The 23,844-nt window shown below is 55.4% G+C and overlaps 1 protein-coding gene across 22 annotated transcripts in view; it reads left to right on the plus strand.

The window, feature by feature from the left end:
- Positions 1-23,844, plus strand: part of CACNA1G (calcium voltage-gated channel subunit alpha1 G) — a 63,599-nt gene that overhangs the window by 13,376 nt on the left and 26,379 nt on the right. For 12 of the 22 annotated variants that reach the window (XM_079133492.1, XM_079133513.1, XM_079133497.1 and 9 more), the window contains exons 8-16: positions 1,100-1,883; positions 3,206-3,582; positions 16,036-16,187; positions 16,958-17,143; positions 17,237-17,351; positions 17,435-17,590; positions 20,433-20,501; positions 21,968-22,052; positions 22,136-22,329. In XM_079133492.1, coding sequence (XP_078989618.1) covers positions 1,100-1,883; positions 3,206-3,582; positions 16,036-16,187; positions 16,958-17,143; positions 17,237-17,351; positions 17,435-17,590; positions 20,433-20,501; positions 21,968-22,052; positions 22,136-22,329 — 2,118 coding nt within the window. The remainder of the gene's footprint in view (positions 1-1,099; positions 1,884-3,205; positions 3,583-16,035; positions 16,188-16,957; positions 17,144-17,236; positions 17,352-17,434; positions 17,591-20,432; positions 20,502-21,967; positions 22,053-22,135; positions 22,330-23,844) is intronic. The other 10 variants (XM_079133509.1, XM_079133500.1, XM_079133512.1 and 7 more) reach the window with 3 other exon arrangements.

Below are 23,844 nucleotides of genomic sequence, written 5' to 3' on the forward strand. Positions count from 1 at the left end.
CTGGTGGCCTGTTCCCATCTCTGACCGTCACCTCAGGGGGCAAGGAGGGTGCTTCAGGGAAGCTGGTCTCAAAATTGCTGCTGTCGTCAGGCTTGGTTGGGGAGGGGTAGCAGACAGGGGGTTAAGGGACCTCGTTTCCACCCTCCCACACATCCCCTTAAAAATCTTTCCAAACAGCTCTCTGAAATCACACTAGTGAAGCTAATTATCATAATTACTAGGACACCATCTAGAAAAAAAAAATCTGCCTTGTCACCATAAATATTCATTTCCATCATTCAGGATTATTGTCCAAGCAATGCCTACCCAGGGCCTGGGGAAACCGAGGCATGGAGATGGGTCCGGGAGAGAATGGGCATGGTGGAGTGGCGATCTGACTTGTCTGTAGAGTCCAGATTCAGCCCTCACCTACTAGGTGAGGGGAGAGGCACAGGGAGAAGGGGTCCAGGCCAGGCCAGTGGTCCGGATTTTAAGATGAGGACATTGAGAGCTGGGGAGATAGCTCAGTTGGTAGACAAGGCCCTGGGTTCGATCCCCAGTACCGCAAAAAAATAAATAAATAAATAAAAAATAAAGATGAGGACATTGAGACCCTGTGGTCAAGGATCTCACCTAAGGTCACACAGCTAGAATTGGGACTAGAAGTAGGAATCTTGTGAACAAATCTCAAAGTCTCAATCAAATTTGAAGGCGTCACGTCCCTAATATTGCATTGATGTCCATACCATTCTTTATTCTCCTGGGAAGAGGTGCTTAGGATCTCCAAGGATGGGTGTGTCTAAGGGGGGGGGACCTTGGGAAGTAACCTCCCAGGGTATCATCATAGCAACACCTTAGAATTTCACAGGCTCGTTTCAAGTCTTAGCCTTGCTCTGCAACTTCCTTGGCCTCTCTGAGCCTCCATTTCCTTACCACTCGGATGGAGAGATTTATAGTAACATCATCTCCCAAGCTTGTCAGAATAAAATGAGATCATCCTGGAAAAATCATTGAGCCCACCCAATGCCTGTTGTGTAGAAAGTTCTGTTTGTGGCAGTGGCTGGCATTGTGGTTCTCTTTTCTTCAGGACATCTCCTCCTCCTTTTCCCCACCCCTACAGGTGGGCTCCTTCTTCATGATCAACCTGTGCCTGGTGGTGATCGCCACACAGTTCTCGGAGACCAAGCAGCGGGAAAGCCAGCTGATGCGGGAGCAGCGCGTGAGGTTCCTGTCTAACGCCAGCACCCTGGCTAGCTTCTCTGAGCCTGGCAGCTGCTACGAGGAGCTGCTCAAGTACCTGGTGTACATCCTACGCAAAGCAGCCCGCAGGTTGGCCCAGGTCTCTCGGGCTGCGGGTGTGCGGGCCGGACTGCTGAGCAGCCCAGCGACCCTCAGGAGTCAGGAGCCCCAACCCAGTGGCAGCTGTTCTCGCTCGCACCGCCGCCTTTCCGTCCACCACCTGGTGCACCATCACCACCACCACCACCACCACTACCACCTGGGCAACGGGACACTCAGGGCCCCCCGGGCCAGCCCAGAGATCCAAGACAGGGATGCCAACGGGTCCCGCAGGCTCATGCTGCCACCACCCTCGACACCCACCCTCTCTGGGGGCCCTCCAGGGGGTGCGGAGTCTGTGCACAGCTTCTACCATGCCGACTGCCACTTGGAGCCAGTCCGCTGCCAGGCGCCCCCTCCCAGGTCCCCATCTGAGGCATCGGGCAGGACTGTGGGTAGCGGGAAGGTGTACCCCACTGTGCACACCAGCCCTCCACCAGAGATGCTGAAGGAGAAGGCACTAGTAGAGGTGGCCCCCAGCTCCGGGCCCCCCACTCTCACCAGCCTCAACATCCCACCCGGGCCCTACAGCTCCATGCACAAGCTGCTGGAGACACAGAGTACAGGTGAGAAGGTTGGGCGGGGGCTGGGAGGTGTCCCAGAGTGGACTAGGGGCTCGGACTCAGAGGGACCAGGGCTGATTCCCATTCTGCCTCCCCGGGCGCTGGCACCTTCAACCAGTCTCTCCACTTCTTTGAGTCCTAATTTTCTCATCCGTTAAAATGGGGATGGTAATGCCTGTGTCATAATGATAATAGCTGTTGTGAAATGTGCACCCACTATGTGCTCTGCGCTATACTGTTTGTGATAGTATTTAACCACTGTTGTCCCTGTGGTGTGCCTGTCACCTGCCTGGAAGACAAGATCCTTTTTGATCCTCTGGACAGTTCAGACGTTAAACTTGCACAGGGTTCACAATGTAAGCATGAGATAAAGGAGGCTTGGAGGGATCTCATGGCTTGCCCAAGGTTGTTCCATGGGTGAAGGGTGGACCACCCAACTCTGAAGCCCCCACTCTCTACTCCTTGTTGAAAGCTCAGTGGAGAAATGGTGTGTGACTGTGCCCCATGTCAAGGGGCCTGTTACCAATCCGAGTCTCATGTCCTCTCTGCAGAGAGACCCCAGGCAGGAGCAGCAGGTCTTGGGGCTGCTGGTCTGATGGGTGGAACACCTGTGTCATGGGGAAGTGAGACAGTCACTACCTGTGGGTGGGTCCCTCAGACAGGGGTGGCCTCTCCAGCAGACTGCTTTACTGCAGCCACAGCCAGACACACATGAATGCATGCGTCTGGTGTTCGTGTGCACACAGATGTTGGACACGAATGGGTGCTTTGTTCTGGTATGTATGTGTGCACATGTGTACAGGGGTCTGTCATGTGTGCATTGGGGGTGCGAATGTGTACATGTGTTTGGTGTGTGTGCATATTGTGGCATGCCAATAGTGCATGTGTGTGTGTGTATCTGAAGGGCACACGTGCACATGTCTGGTATGTAGGGACGAGTGCATGTGTGTGGGTGGCTCTCAATCCCTTGGCACAGTGCTGTACAGGCCTGGCTTCCCTGCAAAGGTGAGATGGTTCAGGCTTCTTACTGAAGGCTTCTGGGAAATAGGAGCTATACAGAATTGCAGAGGACATCAAGGCCACCTCTCTGCCTGAACCCTAGGACACTCGGCAGTACCATCAATGGGGTGCTGTTGCTATGCAGGTTATGTTTTGTTCAGGACTGCCTGTGTCACAGGGCCTTCAGCACCCCCGGCCCACTGAGTGCTCAGCATCCTTGTCACTGACAGCCCCAGCCTTCCTCCCTCACCTAGTGCTTCCGCCAACTGCAGGGGAGCCCCAGGCCAGAGCCCCTGCTGCCTCCCACCTCCGCTTTCCTATTCCAGGCGCCTGCCAGAGCTCCTGCAAGATCTCCAGTCCTTGTCTGAAGGCAGACAGTGGAGCCTGTGGTCCTGACAGCTGCCCCTACTGTGCCCGGGCGGGAGCAGGGGAGCTGGAGCCTGCCGACCACGAGGTGCCTGATTCCGACAGCGAGGCCGTTTATGAGTTCACACAGGACGCCCAGCACGGCGACCTCCGGGACCCCCACAGCCGCCGGCGGCGGAGCCAAGGCCCGGCCACAGAGCCTGGCTCTGTGCTGGCCTTCTGGAGACTGATTTGTGACACCTTCCGGAAGATTGTGGACAGCAAGTACTTTGGCCGGGGAATCATGATCGCCATCCTGGTCAATACCCTCAGCATGGGCATCGAGTACCACGAGCAGGTAGGAGTGTGGGTCAGGCTGGCTCCTGCCAGCTTTGCCTCTTCTCTCTAGGGCCTGTGGCTCCCTTTCACCTCCTGGGATTTGGTTCCTCTCTTGGGCTCCATTCCTCTCCATGATGCTAGCCTGCAGGGAGGAGGGGAAGAGGGACATGTAGTGATGTGTGGGGACTCTGAAGGGTGGCTACAGTGAGTGCCACATGGTTTCTGAGTGTGGAGGTTGCCCAGGCAGGGGTGTGTTCTGTTTGGGAAGGCTTCTCAGAGCAGGCAGGCTTTACGTGGATAGGCATGTGGGGAAAGACGGGTGCCTGGAAGGCATTGAGACTTTGGAGAAGGTATAGCCAGCAGGGGCAGTTGACGGGGGTCTGCGGCATTCACCTGGTTCAGTGGGTAGTGGTGGCTGATTTGAGGCCGGGCCAACTGTGCAGGTGGGAGTGAGGAGTGGGTGCAGTGGCTGTGCTGGGGGCATGCAGGGTCGGGCAGGGAGGCAGTCTTGGCCTGGCCTGGGGTCAGGAGGCTGGCTGTGAACCAGGGCGGCTCTGGGTAAATGAGAGTACCCAGCATGGCGAGGCGACTTGAAACCACAGTATCTGAGATCTTGTTCTGAGAAGCGGGATGTTTAGTCAGGAGAAGAGGAGGCTCAGCGGGGACAGGCGAGCTGTCTTCAAATATTTGAAGGGCTGTCATGTGAAAGAGGGAGCAGGCTTCCTCTGTGGGGCAGACGGCTGTGAGCTGTGGGATCTGGGCTGAGGGGAGGAGTACGTTCTCCCTCTCAGAGCTTTTCAGAGACAGTGTGGATTCGTGGGACCCCACTGACCCCCACCCCATACATGCTGGGCTGCACCGTGGGGCCTCACAGCTGGGCTGGGCTTCCTCCCCAAAACCCTACCCTTAATCTGTGTGGTCTTCCAGACCATGGCTTTGGCTGGTCCTTGGAAAGGAGAGAGACCAGTGGGCAGGTGCCATAGCACTCGGATCCTTCTGTGCCCTTCTCTCTACTCTCCTCTTCCAGGTGTTTGTGCTCCCTGGGGCAGCAGGGAGGGACTGGGCCACCTTCCCTGGTTTGGAATGAGGGAATTCACCTCCCCACATCAGGGGCAGAGGCACGAGGGGCCTGAACCAGTGCAGCATACCATGGGAGGGGCATCTTGACCAGGTGGGGCCTGGCCAGGGCAGGTGGGCTGGTGTGGTGGTATAAGCACTGGGCAAGGAGGATTCTGGGTTAAGACTGGGGAGCAGAGGTGCAAGCTGCGCTACAGCAGACAGGGACTCTGAAGCCCTCTGCCTCACTGACCTCTGCCCTGCAGCGTTACCTTTAGCGGCCCTATCTGGCGGGTTGCAACCCCGTCACCACCCTATCACACTAGCGCTCCTTCCTCTTGCCTCGACAGCCTGGCACCCAGCAGCTCTGCCCCGTTCCTTCCCTGTGGAGGCGAGGCAGGGGGTAGGACACTGCCGCTGTGCCAGCAGGTGGGCGTGCGTGGCACTGTGGTGGGTGTGTTGTGTCTGGGCTGCGTGGGGCGTGGGTGTGTGTGCACATGCAGATCTGACAGCCTCCTGGGGAGAGGTGCTGAGATCTGCCAGGTGGGTGGGGGAGGTTGAGGTGGGACCAGCATTTTCTCCTTCTGGGACCTAGGTGGTAGCAGCCCCTAACCTCACATGACCCTGGCTCCCCACACTTACCTGAACCTCCATCTTCTTTGCCCTACCCAGGGCTGGCCATGGTCAGTTGTCCTCCCCAGGGGGCACACAACTCCCTCGTTCCCCCTGGGTGTGCAGGCAGCAGGCCGTCCCAGCCAGATGCTTGCTGATGGAGGCTTTGATTGCACTGGGAAGAGGCTGAGTCACACAGACTGAGGGCATGTGAAGCCACAGCAAGAGGGCTTTCAGTTAGATGTCAAGAAGGATGCCCCTTCAGAGAGGAAATAAAAGCTATCAGTCGGGGTGCCTGCAGCATCTCCTTGCCCAAGTTCCTGAGGAAAGTGAGGGACAGCCACGGTTCCCCCTAAGACCTCAGCAGCAGGGAGGTCTCCTCCAGTGGCAGCAGTATCTGGTGTAGGGAGGAGGGCCCCATGGGGTGAGTGGGAGTCCCCGGCAGGCTGGGCAGATGACTGACTGCTGCCCAGCAGGCTCAGGGGCGGGGGTTGAAAGAAGCCCCAGAATCTGCCATGGCCCTGTGCTCACAGGCACTGCAGCGTGAACGTCCCGCCATCTGGGCCCCTGAGCGGGCTGGAGGGGGTGCCAGGGACAGGGGCGAAGAGACATGTGGGGCTGAGAGACAGGCACACAGAGGGGGCTAGCAGGAGATGGGGAGAGAGGAAGGAGATGGAGACCTAGGAGGAGGGGCACAGAGAAGACAGAGATAAGGGGGCAGAGATGTGGAGGGGAAGACCGAGTCACAGATGGAGGCACAGAGACACAGGGGAGACGGACCTGAAGATAGGGACCGAGACCCAGATGCAAAGGAGGACAGAGACAGGGCAGGGAGGGGGAGACAGGGACTCAGATGGAGCTGACTGCAGGAGAGGTGGCTCCAGGAGGAAGAGCTGAGGGAGATGGGGGAGAGGGGGGGAAGGCCGAGGTCCGCAGATCTGATGGAGGCAATGACGGAGGCAGGCGCACAACTGGGGCTCCTGTTCTCCCTGCCGTGCTCTTAATGAGGTGATCTCGTCCATCGATCCTGGTATCGATTGGATTGAGGGACACTGCAGAGGGGCTTGCTATGTGTCCCCAGAGACAGAGCCCCAGCCTTCTCCTCCTCCCTAGGTCCTGTCCTCTCCCACTGCCACCTGCTTTACCCGTCATTCCAATTTCCAGCCAGGGATGATGATCTGCTCCCCAACCCCCACCCTCTCCACCTGCCTCTTGAACAAGGGAGCACCATTTTGTCAAGTGGCACCCCACCCTTTCCAAGGGTGGCCCCATGCTTCCTTTGCCCCTTAACCACCAACTGGCAGAGAGCTGGCAGAACCAGTATGCCCAGGGGGACAGGTGAGAGGGACAGGGATGCAGGACATGGAGGAAGGAACAAGAAAACGATTGGGCTTAGGAAGTCTGTGACCGAGGTAGGGTGAGCACAGGTGTGTTCCCCAGTCTCCTGGGGGAAGTACGTGGCACCCATCCATCCATCCTGCAATCCCTGTGCATGTCCAAGCAGTGACAGGCAGGCATCCAGCCCTCAAAAAACAACAAAAGAAGTCGGGTGTAGTGGTGCATGCCTGTAATCCCAGCTACTCGGGAGGCTGAGGTCAGAGGATTACAAGTTCAAGGCCAACCTGGGCAATTTAACAAGACCTCATCTCAACATAAAATTAGAAAGGGGGCTGGGAATGCATCTCAGTGGTAGAGCTCTTGCCTAGTGTGTGCTAGACCCTGGGTTCCATCCCTAGCGCTGCAAAATTAATTAATTAAATGAACTAATTGATTAATTAAAGGAGGGCTTTAAAAGACAAACCAACCTTGATTCATAATGTTCGTCAATTTCCAGGGTGTAAATGCCCCCACCAGCTACCAACATGTCACCAGATGCGGAATTGGGAGGAGATGCACTAGGAGATGTTGGAGGGACAGGTCGGGTGTAATCAGTGAAGAGAGGAGGACCTGGCACAGAACAGGGAAGGCCAGTGGCACCAGACACAAAAACTAAGCACAAGCCTTCAGAATGTGTGGGGCACTAGATGGGAGTTCAGATGGACAAGTGACAAGAGCTGAGATGGAAGGGAAGTCAGCCATGTCCTGAGAGGCATAGGTGGCAGTTTGGATTTTATCCTGAAGATGCTATGTCCTCTCCCTAAAGTGGAGATTGAATTCAGGGGTGCTTTGCCACTGAGCTACACCCCCAGCCCTTTTTATTTTTGTTTTGAGACAGGGTCTTACTGAGTTGCTGAGGCTGGCCTCAAGCCGTGATACTCCTGCCTCAGCCTCCCGAGTCATTGGGATTGCTACCACTCTCGGTAGATGATAGGTTCTCTACAAAGATTTAAGCAGGTCAAACATCAAAAGTGCTCTGGAAGCTATGTGGGGAGTAGCAGGAAAGGAGAGAAGAGGAAGGCAGGGGGCCAAGGAAGAGACTACTGAAGTGGTCCAGGCAGTTCATACTTTATCTTTTTCTCTGGAGATGGAGAGGAAGCAGTGGGGAGAGGTAATAGGCAGTTGAACCTGCAGACTCAGCCCCAATTGGCTATTGACGGGGAGAGAGCAGCCAGGATAACTGTCTGGTTTCTGTCTGGGGTTGAAGCATGAGGCTTAAGCAGGTTCGGGCTGGGGGGCATTCTGGTGCCATGTCCACTGGGCTCAGAAAAGAAGTGGTCTTAGGATCTGTCCCCCACTTGGGGCTTTACTGGGGCCAGTCCCTTCTAGGAGTAGAGGAGGGTGCAGGATGGGGTCTTGGGGACTCAGGCACTTCCTAATCTTCCCCTTTCTGACTCTGAGTCATAGCAGGGGTGCAGGTGCTATCCTTATATTCTAGAAGAAAGATGAACAGAGGAAGGAAGGGTCCAAGGTAGATGATCTTGCAAGCCAGGAGAGGACAGGGCAGGGGATGGTTCTCTCACTGGTCAGATTCTGGGCCCATCTTGTCACTCCAGATACATGTCCAGAGGTTTCTATTTATAAATGAGGTTGTCTGTTCACTGCCAGGAAAGCTAGAGGTAGGGCGGGGGGACCCAGACGTGGTAGGTCTCAATTTTTTTTTTTTTACACTGGGGACTGAACCCCAGGCACTCCACCACTGAGCCCCAGCCCCAGCTCTTTTTAAATATATATATATATATATATTTTTTTTTTTTTTTTTTTTTTTAATTTTGAGATAGGGTCTTGCTAAGTTGCTTAGGGCCTAAGTTGCTAAGACTGGCCTCAAACTTGCAATCCTCCTGCCTCAGGCTCTGCTAGGATTACGACTAGTGTGTGCCACTAGGCCTGGCCAGGTCTCAGTTCTTTCAGGGAGTCACAGGCTACTTTTCAATTCTACTGAAAATTGAGAAACTGTCTCCCCAGAACACATACACATGCAGATACCCCAAGTGTGGCTTTCGAGGGCAAGGGTTCATAGACATCTTCCACCCAAACCTGTCCCTTGTCTTCCAGGTAGAGGAGTTTGGGGCTAGGAGGAAGAGCAAGCCTTAGGGGAACAGTCCTTTGGCAGCTGACCTAGCCCCCACTAGGAGGCTCGGGCGTGGTAGCAGGAAGGACACTGTTGCGGGGACACCTGGTTGCAGGGTGCCTTCAGGCATGCTTTGGCTCCAGGCTTCCCCAGTCCCTCTTGAGCACAGCACACTAGAAGAAAATGCTACCACACCAGGGGACTGGGGAGCAGAGACAGAGACCCCGAGAAGTGTGGGTTCTAGTGGAAAAGTCATTCTTACCCATGGATCACTGGTGCCAAATGCCATAAAGGGCCCTTCTGGGGATGGAGGAGAGGTGCTCACACCGAGGTCAGGGACTTGAAAGGTCTTTGTGAAGAAGGTGGCTTTAGAGAGGAGCCTGGAGGGATGAGTGGAATTGATAGCTGGGGCAGGAGCAGAGAGGTCCAAGTGGAAGAATGAGGGGACCTTCTAGAAGCCTGACGGATAAATGCACTGGGTGGTATGGCAAGAGGGGTAGGGGTGACATTGACAGTGATGGTGATGGTGACAGTGACATGAGTCCAGCCCAGCAGTGTTGAAGGAAGCCAGAGCTTCAGTAGGTGCAAGCTGCATGGGGAGGGGCCTGCTATTTCTATTGTTCAAATCAGAGGCAGCAAGGGCCCCAAGTCAGGCCAGCCGGGAGAGTGAGGGGTGCGGAGGATAGCAGTCCCACTGGCAGGGTCTGTGGGCCTGGGCATCTGACTGTCGGCGAAGGATGAAGGGCAGACATGAGCCTAGATAACCCTGAGGTTCCAATACAGAATACCCAAGAACGGTGGAGCCAGGAAGCTGGGGAAAGGAGCAGGTTTGGGAGAGGAGGTGAGAGGATTTGTTTTGGATGTGCTGAGTTTGAGATGGCTGTGGGCCATGCTGGGAGGGATATCAGGCAGGCCTTGGATCTCTGGATGAGAAGCCTGGGGCTTGGAGGGGGATTGTTTAGTGTCCTCTACACCCCAGTGACAGCTGGAGAGTTGGGAGTGGGGGGTGATGGTGGAGGGAGGGCGCCAAGTGGGGAGGAGCGGGCTCAGACTAAACCCTGTGGAATGTTGGCCCAAGGGGAGAGCAGAGGGCGAGGAGTCCCAGGAGAGGCAGAAGGTGGCTGCATAGGGTCAGGGAAGCCAGGGGAGGCTAGACTCCATGAGGGAGGGGCCAGCACAGACAGAGGCTGTCAAGGTATCCACTAGGAGGAGGGCAGAGAAGATGGTCTCTGGAGAAAGCCAGCAAGATGCTCCCCCCCACCCCATTCAGGGGCGCCTGGTCCTGGACTCCTGCAGGTTTCTGCATTTCAGCAGAGAGGAAGGAGAGCAGAGAAGTGAGGGATACGGGGTAACTGTAAGGTGAGTGGGGGGCGCAGAAAATCAGATTCTAAGTGCAGAGGGGGCAACTCCCTTCCAGGACAGCACGAAGGTCCCAGAGCAATGGAGCAGGAGGCAGGTGGGTGGGGGTTGGGGCTAGGGAAATGGGAAGGCTTGGGGCAGCTCCAGGGGGACAGCAATGGTGACCCACAAAGATGGGAGAATACAGGACTGAGGGAAGGCAAAAAGCCACCCTGGGGCCACCCAGTAGGCTTCACCTGTCCAGTCAGCACAGCTTCATTTGCGACTCTATATAGCAGTGCTCAGCAATTCCAGAGCTGCAGGGGAGAAGCCGGAGGCGTGGGGATTTACCTGGCCCTCTGAAGTCTGCACTGAGGGCAGCCTTTAGATCCACCATGGGCTCTAGTTTAGAGGTCGTTCAGGTGGGTGCAGGGCAAGGCTAAGTAGCCAGGGCCTGGGCTGTTGATCTGGAGGCTGAGCCAGACCCTGGGGCACTGTGCCAGACCCTGGGGCACAATGCCTACCTGACTTGTGTATTTACTAGGGGAACCTTGGGGAGCCTGGGTAGTGGTGGGGAGCTAAAGCCAGCCCTTGGCATTGCCCCTGGTCAGGAGTCACTGTGGGCACAGTGACATTGAGTGGGCCACAGTGGGCATGAGGATGCTGGAAGAGGTGTCTCAGAGAGGCCAGGTTCCAAGCTGAGAGGGGAAGAGCAAGGCAGTGATCTGCAGGATGAGGCCCCAAGGTCCCCCTGGGAACCTTCTGTCACTTGGGTGTCCCTGACTTCCCACACCTCCTTGAAAGCTTGCCTCCTCCTTACTCAGCGACTCTTATCCCATCTCTGCAGCCCCCCGGGACCCCCTCTGCTGGGTAGGCAGGGCCTCCAGATGCAGAGGTGAGGTGAGGTGAGGAGTCCCAGTCGGGGAGCAGAGATTTCAGGCTCAGTGGAGCAGGTGGAGCTGACAAGATGGGAGCTAGAGGTGGCACTTAGCAGGAGTAGGGTGACTGGTCCCTGCCCTCTCCGCAGCTCTAGCAAAGCTTGTCTACCCCTTATGCTTTTCTGTGAAAGGCACATCACTGCCAGCCAGACTGGTTCTCAGTCTCCTGCCTAGACCTCTGCAGTGTCCCCTAATTGGTCCTCGTCTCTCCCCTCCAAGCCATTCCCATGCTGCCACCACTGTGGCCAGATTAATCTTCTTAGTACACAGCTTAGCACATCTCCAGCACCACCCGGCACCCTGAGCCTCAGTGGTGGCTCTGTGGGCAGCAGAGGCAAGCCCAGCTTAAGGCAGGGATGGAAGCCGTTTTGTCGGCCTACCAACCTAATATCCTATCCCACCCCACCCCCCCGTACCCCTTTCACCTTCTGGTCTGGCCAGACCACTGGATTCTGGTTCCTGGGCCCTCCCTGCACATCCCTTTCCCTGCTCCTTTGGCACTGCCACCCCCAGCTGGAGATGCCCGCCCGGGCGCCCTCCTGCCTCTTCCCACTGGCCCACTGGCCCACTGACCTCAGCTGATGCAGGGCTCCTGGTTTTCGATGCTCTGTCCTGCTACATGTGAGGCCTGCTTTGACCGGCAGTGCCCACAGGGCCCCCTGAGCAAGGCGCCAGGACTGCGAGTTCCACAGGGGGCTGCGTGTTCTGTAGAACAGCCTCGTGGTGAGGTGGTGTTACTGTTTAACTGAAGGACCACTGGGGATCTGAGACTCTGAAGGGACTTGCCCAAGGTCACACAGGTGGAAGTCTTAGAGTTGGCAGGACCCCTGTGTGCAGGTTGAACCCCACCTTTGTGTTAGGAATGTTCTGTACACAGAGGACACTGTAAAGGTTCACCAAAGGAGCTGCTGTGGGCCCAGGGGTGTCCTGGAGCTGGGAAGTACCAGGCACTTTTCTCCTGGGGCCACAGTTGCTGCAAAGTGACAGCCTGAGGGGAAGGTGGGGTGGGGGGAGATGGACAAGGGGAAGTTTACAGTGTGCACCAGCACAGAGAAGCAGTGGGGGCCTGGATGCAGAAGCTCAGGCCGCTGCCCTCAACTCATGCAAACACCCAGTGGGCCCTGCCCTCTGTGAACAGTGTGGAGGACACAGCTGGACCCGAGAAGGGATTTCTGAAGTTGGAGAGAGTCAGGGAGGGAAGGCTGGACTCGGACAGGCTTGTGTGCATTCTGATTTCTCTGGGTGTGTGGCGGGGACAGCCTTGTAGAGAGTGTCTTGGAGGTAACGACGTAAAGAAAGTGCCAAAGACTCAAATGTGTCCCTTTTTAAGGGAGCCATGTCCCCTTATCAAGTTCCCAATCCTTTTAGAGCCTCAGTTACCTGGGCTATTGGGGAGGCCTACACCCCTGCCTCATTGGGTTGTGAGCATGGAGGAAATGAAATCCTGGGAGGAAGGTCCTCAGCCTAGTGGAAACCATGGTGGGTACTGGCAGAAGCTGGCTCTGCCTCTGCCCCTTCCGGGCAGCAGTGGCTTAATTACGGCTGTGGTCCCTGGGGCAACCATGTTACTAAGATTGTGTCTCTGTGTCCTGTCCTGTATTTGCAGAACGTTCCCAGTCTCCAATTTAGTAACTTGGACCAATCTGGCTGTCTGGGTGGGGGTTGGGGGAGGCTTTTTTCCGTGGATCACTGGGCCCTGGAAAGGAAGCAGCATAGCCCCGAAGTGTGTGAGGGAGCGAGGGGGCAGGGCTGAGGGAGTCTACATGGCCCCTTCCACCTGTCAGGAGCCCCTGTGTCTGGAGAATGGAGCTGCTTTTCAGGGTTGGATGGGGTTTCAGACTTCACTGCTGTCTTTCCTGGATGGGGACCATGCTGCAGGCCCTGAGGGCTGCCCTGCACCATCCTCGGTGAACCTCTTGTCAGCATGCGGGTGAGCAAGGTGTGCCCTTGTCCACGAGCTGTCGGTGCCAACTGCTGAGAGCCCCGTGATAAGGTCAGAGCAGGACGAGAACAACCCCTCTGCACACCACACACAGTAGTAGTCCTTTTTTTTTTTTTTTTTGCGGTGCTGGGGATTGAACCCAGGGCCTTGTGCTTGCGAGGCAGGCACTCTACCAACTGAGCTATATCCCCAGCCCAGTAGTCCTTTTAAGATCCATTAATCGAGTAAATATGTATTGAAAGTTATGGTGTTTTCAGCTACTTTTTTTTTTAAAGGAAAGTATTAATTTTTATTTTTAGTAATTCTTTTGAAGCCTCTTTCTCAAAATACTTGGGACTCGAAGTATTTCGGATTTGGGATTTGGGATGATTTGCATGTATGTGATGAGATATCTTGGGGATGGGACCCATGTCTCAATACAAAAGTCGTCTGTGTTTTGTATACATTGCCTGAAGGTAATTTTATATGCTATTTTTAGTGTGCCTGTGTTCTGACTCTGACCTGTCACATGAAGTCAGGTGGGAATTTTCCGCTTACGACGTCATATTGGTGCCTAAAAAGTTTTGGATGTTGGATTTTCAGATCAGGGATGCTCAACCTGTGTAATTCATATGACCTAAAGTTAGGTGAGGTGTACCATAACTAAATGTGGTTCCTCAGCTATGCTTACATATCAACTTGTTCTTTTTGGGGGGAGGGGTACAAAGGATTGAGCCTAGGGGCACTTAGCTACTGGACCACATTCCCTAGCCCTTTATATTGTTTTATTCTGAGACAGGGTCTCACTAAGTTGCTTAGAGCCTGCTAAGTTGCTGAGGCTGGTCTCAGACTTGCCATCCTCCAGCCTCCACCTCCCAAATTGCTGGGATTACAGGCATGTGCCACCCAAAGCGGCTCAACTTGTTCTATATTCATTCATCTCTGTTGATTCAAAGTACAATTAAACATTAGAAGATACATTATCTACTCAGTCCATCTCGTGTCTGGATTCTTAGGCCCCTCACTGTCCCTGTGGCTTGGGTCTGAATCCTGACTGTATTGTGTTATTGGGGTCAGGGTGATATGGAATCGGGCCCTATCCCGGGCACTTCCTGCTCTGTGACTTCACACCAGACATCCATCATCCCTTGACTTCTTCTGCTCCTGTGTAATAGCACAGTGGAGCTGTTGTAGGGAAGGCATGAGGTGAAGCACATGGTGAGCCAGGGACCTGTGAAGCATCACACCTGTGTGGTTTGTGCTCATTATTCTTTTCCATTCGAAGACTGAGCAGGCAGCAGAGTGACGGGGAGGCAGGTTCCCTGACCACCATGTCCTGGCAGACTGGACTTGGGAGTGCAGGGGAGAGGATCCACTTAGTCAGAGGCCATCTGTGCTCTGGGCTTTATCTGCACTCACACTGGCCACTTCCCTGCCTCCTACACTGTGCTCACACTGGAGGGACTAAAGGTCCCGTCTCTGGGTGACCCCATTAAGTAGGTCAGGTGGCAGTGCCCCTACTGCCCCCACTCAGTCTGCAGAGCAAAGACTTGCTTGAGATCTGCCAGAGCAGCAGGCTCTGTGCCACGGCAGCTCCTTCTGTGGCCACTCACCCTCTGGTCAGCTGGCTCTCTGCCCTCCCTGCTGACCCTAGCCCTGCCCCCAGGCTTGCCTTTGGAGAAAACCCTGTGCGCAGATTGAAAGCGTGTCTCTTTCTGAGCAGCCATGGCCCCAAGGCCTCCAGTGCCCTTTATCTGCAAGTGAGAAGCCCCTTCCTTCCAGCTCTCCCAGCCTGGCCACACAGATTGGGGCCATTAGTATACATTTGGTGATGCCCGGGACCTGGCTTCATGCTTGGGCAGCCAGACGAGGCAGCTGGGTGAGCAGGAGGAGGTGTCTGACGAAAGGAGGGCCTCGTGTGGCTCTTTCGGCAACTCAGGCTCTTTGAGGAACTACTGTGAACATTGGGCTTTTCTTTTATCTTTAACTGTCAGATGGGCAGCGGGCTGCCCTAGGCCAGCCACATCTCTGCCCTCTGCCCAACCACACTCCTCTCTTATCCCCAGCCAGAACTGGGTTCCTGTTGCCCATGTATCCCTCCCCTCATCCTTTGGAGTTCAAGGGCTGCCTCCCGACTAGGCCTTTTCCAGCGTGTTCACCCTTTACCTTTTCTCCCCTGAACTCCTGGATTTACCGCCAGGGTCATTTATCCTGGCACTGAGGCAGGGTCTAAGGCCCCTTGTGGTTATTTGACTGCGTAGTGTGTGTACAACTGGTGCCAGCTAGACGCAGCTCCTGGGAGGCATGAGAGTGACTGGCGTGTTTTTACAGCCTTTCAAAGCCTGGTGCCTTGCTAGGCATTCAGTAGGCACTTCATGTGGAAAAAGAAGTGACTGGTGAGCGAGAATGGCAAGCAAGAAGGGTTTGTTGTTTGCTCTTGTGAGGACCTTTCTAGGATGTAGGCTTGTTCCCAAGCCCAGTCCCTGGAATTACCTCCAGTCTTTTGGCCAGAGAGGTTGAGTATCTTGCTGAAGGTCACAAAGTGAGTGACAGGGTAGGCTTAGAATTATCCCAGGAGTCCTGGCGCCTTCCCGTCCTGTGGGGGCTCCCTCCTGCCCATCAAGGCGTGCGTGACGGGGAATGTGTGCATCGTGTTTGCATGCATGCGTGCGTGGGGAAGGAGGCAAGCGTAACCATCAGCTGCCAAGTCCACAGAGTGGTGGTGGAACACGTGTGACTTCGTGTGGGGCTGTGTGACTGGGTGTGCATGTGAAGCTTTTGGCCACAGCCATCTGATGTCAGCCAGAATCATCGCCCTGCAATCCTGGGCCACTGTCCTGGTTCAGCAGTCCAGGACTGAATGGTCTGGGAGCTCCAAGGGGAGGTACAGCAGAACCCACACACAGGCCTCCTGTAGACCTGTGGCCCCAGAACCTGAGACCCAACCCTGGGGAGTTGGTTTCATGTGATCTTTTCCCAGGGTGGTTGCCCTTAAGTGCATTTCCTCCTGTACCCTCTGAGTCTTCTTGCCATGAGCCAAGGCATCCAGCACCTCCTACCCTTCAAGGTTGCTCCTCCTCCCTGGGGCCCCATATTCAGGAGGACTGGGATGGGGGGCTCAGCGTTGAGCATGGTGCTTTATGCCCCCCTGCCCTCCAGCCCGAGGAGCTCACCAATGCCCTGGAAATCAGCAACATCGTCTTCACCAGCCTCTTTGCCCTGGAGATGCTGCTGAAGCTGCTCGTGTATGGTCCCTTTGGCTACATCAAGAACCCCTACAACATCTTCGATGGTGTCATCGTTGTCATCAGGTATGACTGCCCCCTACTGCCTCTTGCTGGAAGAATGCCAGCAAGGTGGCTTGGGGTGACAGGCCATGCATCCTGTTCCTCTGGGGTCGGGGAGTCTGACGGCAGGCCCCACAGACCCACAGGCCTTGCTGTTTGTTCCCTCCAGGCAGGGGACTCTGGGCTCCGCGTTCTGCTCCATCCTCTGCGCCAGCCCCGCACCTTGCTCTCCTGAAATGGGGGCTCATGGGTTCCATTCTCCCCTCCTGTCCTTGACCCTACCCAGGCCTGGGGTGGGTGCGGACTGGGGAGTTGTCTTTGGAGAGGAGCTGGAAGAGGAGTGAGGCCCAGCCAGATGTCCCTGCCTGCAAAGTGCTTGGAAACGAGCTCAGACGCCGGCAACTTGCTTTAGGGTTTCCAAGACCTTGGGAAAGTATTCCAGCCCCCCAGGCCCAGGGCCAGGAGAACTGCTTTATTGCTTTCTGGAATTGGCTTTAGATTTCATTAAAAGAGAACAAAGCAAATATTCCATAACTCGAAGCAATTGCATTGGCCAGATTTAGGGAGAGGGCTGCCTGATGCCAGGAGGTATCTGGCCCAGGAAGGGTGGAGGGGGCTGGGACCATTACCTGAATCCTTACCACCTTGGGGGCTCCTGCCTGGAGGCCAGAGGGCCCATCCATGCCCCTTCTCTCACCCTGGACTGGTCAGTTCCCTCAGGTGTGCTGCATCTCTGGAAGGGAGGGCAGGGGAAGACTAGGGCTTAGTCTACCTGCCTCCCCTCTCCCCCGCAGCGTGTGGGAGATCGTGGGCCAGCAGGGGGGCGGCCTGTCGGTGCTGCGGACCTTCCGCCTGATGCGGGTGCTGAAGCTGGTGCGCTTCCTGCCTGCGCTGCAGCGGCAGCTCGTGGTGCTCATGAAGACCATGGACAACGTGGCCACCTTCTGCATGCTGCTCATGCTTTTCATCTTCATCTTCAGGTGAGTGCCGGCTAGCAGGCCAGGTGTGGGGCTGGAGGCCCGGGGTGGAGAGCGCTCGGCCCTGACCCTGTCTGTGGCTCCCTGTGTCCTCAGCATCCTGGGTATGCATCTCTTTGGCTGCAAGTTTGCATCTGAGCGGGATGGGGACACGCTACCAGACCGGAAGAATTTTGACTCCCTGCTCTGGGCCATCGTCACCGTCTTTCAGGTGCGAGGGTCACAAGACAGGGGGTGAGCAGAGGAGGTTGGGTGCCTGGTCAAGGCCCTGACTCCTACCCTCTGCCCACACAGATCCTGACCCAGGAGGACTGGAACAAAGTCCTGTACAACGGCATGGCCTCCACTTCATCCTGGGCTGCCCTTTACTTCATTGCACTCATGACCTTTGGCAACTACGTGCTCTTTAATCTGCTTGTCGCCATCCTGGTGGAGGGCTTCCAGGCAGAGGTAACTCCTTGCCCGGGGCAGTCCGACTTCCAGGAGGAATGGCTGCCTGTCTTGAGCCTCCTCCTCCCTCTGCTGCAGACTGTGAGGACTTGCTGGAAGCACCCCAGACTAAGCCAGGGGCCTGGGGAGTGGCTGGGGGGAGGTGCCTGGTCTCACGCAGTTCTCTTGTGGGAAATAGGATGGTTGTGTGGGGTCCCTGGGTTATAGGTCAGTGACCTGTGGGCTTCTCTCTCTACCAGCTAGACCTTTCCCCAAGTCAAATGAGCCAAGGGTCGGGCCCACAGTGCAGCTGGACCCTGAGCACAGTGCTCTATGGGACATCTGGTGGGGGGGAGACAATTAGGGGGTGTGGGAGGCTTGTGTGCAAGTCATCTGAGCTCAGGCTGAGCTGATGAAGATGCCACCAGAGCCCAGGCAGGGCTGAGCTGCCCAGGGTGAGAAATGAACCCAATTAGCTGCTGGCATGGCAGAGATGAGCGTCCTATTTCCAGCCCAGACTCCATCACCTTCGTCACAGGCAGCGTCATCAATTAATATTGATTTACATTGATCCTGCCCTGGCTGTGCCAGGGTGCAGTGTCTGCCCCGAGGACTGCATCCCCTCCTGGCTCTCAGCTCTTGCTCCCTTCCCACCTAAGCCCCCAGCCCTAGCCCATCACCCTAGCACCTCAAACAGGGCAAGTTGGACCAACCTAGAAATGCTCCAGGTTGGGCCTGGAGAAGCTCTTGGTCCAGTTCTCTCTGGGTGACCCGGATGAAAACTCCCGCTGCGGCCTGGTCTATAAATACCCAGCACACGGTGGAAAAACAAAAATCTATTTTCCGACTCTTTCCCAGCCTTGCAAGGGAGGGCTGTTCCCCGTGGGCCAGGCCAGGCTGGTGGGGTGCGGGTGCATCTGTCCCACACTGGCCTTTTCTCCCTGCTTCCGTTTTAATTCCATAGTTATCCATTATCGCATTTCCTCCCTGCTGGGTGGCAGAGGGCGGCCTATGAGGGAGGCTTTGGTGGTGGCTGGGCTTCTTGCAGGGAGGGAGGGCCGTTGGTGCTCTCCTTGGAATGGGATGCTTCTTTGGGGTTTCCCTGAAGAGCTGAGGGGTGCCATGGGACTTCTTAAGAGTCAGAGTGTCTGCAGTCCCACTCTGGGTCATTGCTTATGGCCCGCAGGAAGATGAACTGAGTGGGGATGGGTCCCTTTATCCCCTTCCAAGCAGCAGCTCTGGACGGCTAAGCCTCTAGAAAAATTCCTGTGGAACTCTGTGAAGGGAACTAGAAAACACCCAGAGCCAGTTCCTCTCCCTCGCTGCCCTCCAGCCAGCATGGCACTTCTGGGGGTGCCCCGTGCAGACAGCCCGCTCCCCACCACTCAGCCTTTCTTAGCACCTTGTTAAATCGAGTGCAGCTGAGCTGGCCTGGTTGCTAGGCAGCAGTGGTGTCTGAGTGTGAGAATGGAGCTGACTGGCCCTTGTGCCTGGCCTGGTCACCCTGGCCCTGCTGGGTGCTTGTGAACTGCTCTAGTATGGGGGTCTGATAAGGACCCCAGGGGGCCACAGCCTCCTCAGCTTTCAGGATATAAACACCCTCTCCAGGAGGGTACCACCTCGCCGTGGCGACTGGGGCTGCGATGCTTCAGATGTGGGGTGGGATGGAGGAGCATTTTAAGATCCTCCCTGGAGGTGAACAGCAGCCATGGTCCTGAGGTGCTCGTGTGAGGGCCTGGACCAGCTGTTCCATTGTCCTGCGTGTGGTGGCAGGGGTGAGGGATCTTTCTCAATGTCAGTGACCTGGACACCTCCACAGCCACCTGCCCTCTTCTATATGGGGTTTCAGGCGGCCCCACAGTCTGGTAGGGGAGGCTGGCTTTGCCTTTGTGATATTCTGGAGTTTTATTTTGGTTTGTTTTTACAAATAAGACAACCTTCCTTGGTGGAGGGGGAGGCTGCTCCCCTTTTGGTGGACTTCACCAGCAGGAGACCTTAAGGGTAACTCCCCTGCTGGCCTTGCCACCATGCCAAGAGCCGGGAGGAGGTGGCCCTGGGGACAGAGACTGCTTGGCTGTTGATTTTCTGACTCGTAGGGGGCAGTGCCCTGAATTCCTGCATATTTATCATCAACACACTTAATTAAATGAACAGGCAGCAGGCCCCATGTGCGGCCTTTAATTGATACCAAACGACATCTTAGCCATCATCCCAGTGTTAACTTGTCACATCCCGTCCCACACAGAGCAGTCGGATCCATTCTGATGTGAAGGGACTTGGACCCAGGGTCTGAGAAATCATGAGGCCTGATTTTGCTCCTTGTCGAGGCCAGTCTGAGGCTTTTGTCCACTTCTTCCCGTCCTCCCTGCCCTCCCCCACCCGCTGCCTCAGAGCCAGGGAGAGCGGGATGTGTGGGTTCCCAGCCACGTCCCCTTCTTACTCTGCATGATTCAAGTCATTTTCTTATCTTCTCCTGACCTCCAGAGTCAGCCCCGTAAGATGGTCTCAGAGGCAGCACTTCCTGCCTTTCAGGGAAGTGAGCTGTATTGATGGGGCAGTTTGGCTCTGCCCAGCACACCGTCCATGCATGGTAGCTGATCACTGGGGGCTCCATCCTTCACTGCCCTTGTCCCCATCTTCACGGCCTCTGCCCTCACCCTTCAGATTCATTCTGGCCTGGGGGCCTGGGTTTGAATTCTGGAAGGCCGTCCTGTCCCATCCCCCTCCCCACCCGGTGTCTCTCATTTCCCCTGCCGAGGGGTGTGCAGCCTCCCCTTCTTCCTCCTGTTTGGACACTGCTGATATTTGAAGGCCCGTGAGCCTGTGACCAGCGGCCCTCCCCTGCCTCCCCCTCTCCCTGTAGGAAATCAGCAAACGGGAAGATGCGAGTGGACAGTTAAGCTGTATTCAGCTGCCTGTCGACTCCCAGGGGGTAGGTACGCGATCACGAGTTGGCATGCCCCATGCCCGTGCCCCCTCCACCACGCCTCCGTGTCTCTGTGCTCGTGTTCACGCTCAGCTGCTGTGCAACCTGTGGTAGCTGTGGTGGTCATTGGTGTTGTGAGGTTTGCTTCGATTTTAAGTCCCTTCCCCTTGAGGACATGGAAGGGAGGAGCCTCCTTGTCTCTGCCCCCATCACCCCGCAAGGGGCACATTCCCATCCCTGCCAGGCCGGCAGGTGGACCGGAGAAGGAAGGGACTTAGAATCCTCTGTGTGCACGTGTGTGGGGCACCCCGTGTGTGTGTCCTGGAGGAGTCCCAGACATTCGGCTTCAGTGGAGTCAAGACCTGTGGCGGCGGAACATGCTTCCCCATCTCTCTCCCCTTCCCCCCACACCCTGGGACCCCCACCGGAGATACCCCAAACGGCCTCCACTCAGGACAAGTCCTTGAAGGATGTAGGAATGGGGCGTGGCTCTTGCCTGAATGTACCAGAATTTCAGATTCGCCTCTGAATCTCTGGTCCCCTAATCAGCCAGTCAGCTACGTCAGGCCACATTTCTCCCTGGCCCTCATGGTGAGCCTGTGCCCTGCCGTTTCCTGCACCAGAACTGGAATTTGGGGCAAAGTCAGGATTCCCACAGGACCCCACGGTGCTGCTCATCCCAAGCAGCCCCCTGGAGATCCCACTTGATAATTAAAGGCCTCGTTAGGGATGTAAACTGAGTTAATGAAAATGATCCCCTGAGACACCAATTACCCAATATTTATGTCCTTATCAAAAGTAGCAATCAAGTATTTTTTAATAACTTCTTAAGGAGAAGTGTGTAATTACTGGGGAACCTACTGACCTGCTAAGAAGGAAGTAAAAAACTATCCCTAAGACGAGAGAAATTTTTAAAAAATGGGGCCAGAGCTTGGAGAAGGCGGGGGCAGAAGCAGAGGGACTGAAGTGGTGTCCTTGGGCTGCACTGCTCTGACTGAGGTCTTTCAATTTCCTACCGGGGTCCTGGGGTCTAAGGCTCAGGGGAGGGGAGCCACGGAGAGAGGGTAGGGGGCCTGGAGGGGACTTTCAGGATTGAGGTTCTAGTGATCATTGCACCCAGGTCCCCGGCTCCTCCAGCCTATGTCACCCACCCACCCAGCCACCCCTTCTCCCCCCAGCCAGCCTTGGTGCCAGTCCAGTCAGGCTGGTAGTGCTGTGGGCTCAGGATAGCCATGGCCTTTTTCACAGTGTGGCTGGTGGGAGGCAGAGTCCTGGGGGCCCTGGGGAGCCCTGGGCCCCGAGCCTGGGTGGTCTGGTCTGCACCAGTGCATGCCTCCTGTGTGGTTGCTGGTTCTTGTGGCCTATGTATATGTGGTGTGTGTGTGTGTGTGTGTGAGGAAAGGAAGACCTTGGTCCATCCCAGTGACCTCTGCCTGGCCCGGGCCCTAATGGCCCACTGCTCCCCACCTTAGGGAGATGCCACCAAATCCGAGTCAGAGCCTGATTTCTTCTCACCCAGCGTGGATGGCGATGGGGACAGGAAGAAGCGCTTGGCCCGTGAGTACCTGTCCTGAGGGTGCAGCCCCTTGCCCTGGGGCAGCCCTGAGTGGACTCAGGCTCTCTCCTCTCTCCCCCTGCAGTGGTGTCTCTGGGCGAGCACCCAGAGCTGCAGAAGAGCCTGTTGCCGCCCCTCATCATCCACACGGCTGCCACGCCCATGTCGCTGCCCAAGAGCTCCAGCACAGGCCTGGGCGAGGCGCTGGGTCCCAGCTCCCGCCGCACGAGCAGCAGTGGGTCTGCGGAACCTGGGGCAGTCCACGAGATGAAGTCACCGGTAGGGAGTGCACCTGGGTGTCCAGTGGTAGAGACACAGCAAGGATAGGAGGAAGAGGATGGAGAAGGGTCCAAGGCAACAGTTCCAGAGCCCTGCATCAGGCAGGGCCTGGGCGTGCCTAGATAAACCCCAGAGCAGTGAATGCTGGCTGTGCAGGCAAATGAAGGCTCCCTGGCTTTGGAGACCAAAGAGTAGGGTGCTAATCCTGCTCTACTGTCCCCTCGCAGAGTGACCTTAGCAAAACTCAACCTCTCTGCATCTCTTCTGTAAAACAGAGGCAGATGCCCTGTCCCCCTTTCCTGCTTCCTTCACACCTAGTCGTAATAAGCGAGCCCTCACTTAGCTCCTGATTCTGTGCCAGACATTGCTCTGGACCCTGCTCATAAGCCTCTAAGTGAAGTTAATCCTCGGGGCAGCCCTAGGAGGCGGGTACCATCATTGTCCCCATTTTGCAGATGGGACCTGCCTCTCAGATGGCTGAAATGAGTGACAGAACCAGACTTGTAGTCCTGGAGGCTGGTGTCAGAGCCTGAGATCTCACCATCAGTTTTTGTTTTTTTTTTTTTTTAATTTTTAATACAAAGACTTACTTTTAATTGACAAATAATTAGATATCTTTATTGAATGTATATATTTTTAGGATGTTTTGATATATGTAGATGTTATGAAATGATTATGTCAAGCTAATTGACACAATCCACATAGCACCATGTTATTGCAGTAAATCTCAAAAATGTATTCCTCCTGTCTAACTGAAACTCTGTACCCTTTGACCACCATCTTCCCATCCCCATCTCCTCAGCCTCTGTGAGCCACTAGTCTACTCTCTACTTGAATGAGTTTTTTAGATTCCACATTTAAGTGAGATAGCACAGTATTTGTGTCTCTGTGCCTGGCTAATTTCACTTAGCATAATAGCCTCTGGGTTCATCCATGTTGAGGTAAATGATGGAATTTCCTTCTTTTTAAAGGCTATATAGTATTCCATTGTGGGCGTGCGTGCATGTGTTTGCACGTGCACATGCTCCCCATTTTCATTTCATCCATTCCTCAGTGGGTGGCTACTTGGATTATATATCTTGGCTATTGTGAATAGTGCTACAGTGAACCTGGGAGTACAAATGTCCCTGCCACATACTGATTTCAAATCCTTTCAACCTGTGTCCAGGAGTAGGATTGCTAGGTCTATTTTTAGCTTTTTGGGAAACCTCCATACTGTTTTTCCATAATAGCCGTCATCATTTGCATTCCCACCAACAGTGTGCAGCGTTCCCTTTTCTCCACATCTGTTTGGTAATAGCCATTCTAACAGGTGTGACATGATATCTCATTGTGGTTTTAATTTGCATTCCCCTGATCATCAGTGATACTGAGCATCTTTTTCATCTGTATTTGTCAGCCATTGGTCATTTGTATGTCTCCTCCTCTTCCTTCTTCTTTTGGTACTACATATGGAACCCAGGGCCTCTTGCACGCTGCTCAGGTGCTCTACCACTGAGCTGCATTCCCAGCCCT

Source organism: Sciurus vulgaris (genome assembly GCF_902686455.1).
Source record: "Sciurus vulgaris genome assembly, chromosome: 3".
Lineage (NCBI taxonomy): Eukaryota > Metazoa > Chordata > Mammalia > Rodentia > Sciuridae > Sciurus > Sciurus vulgaris.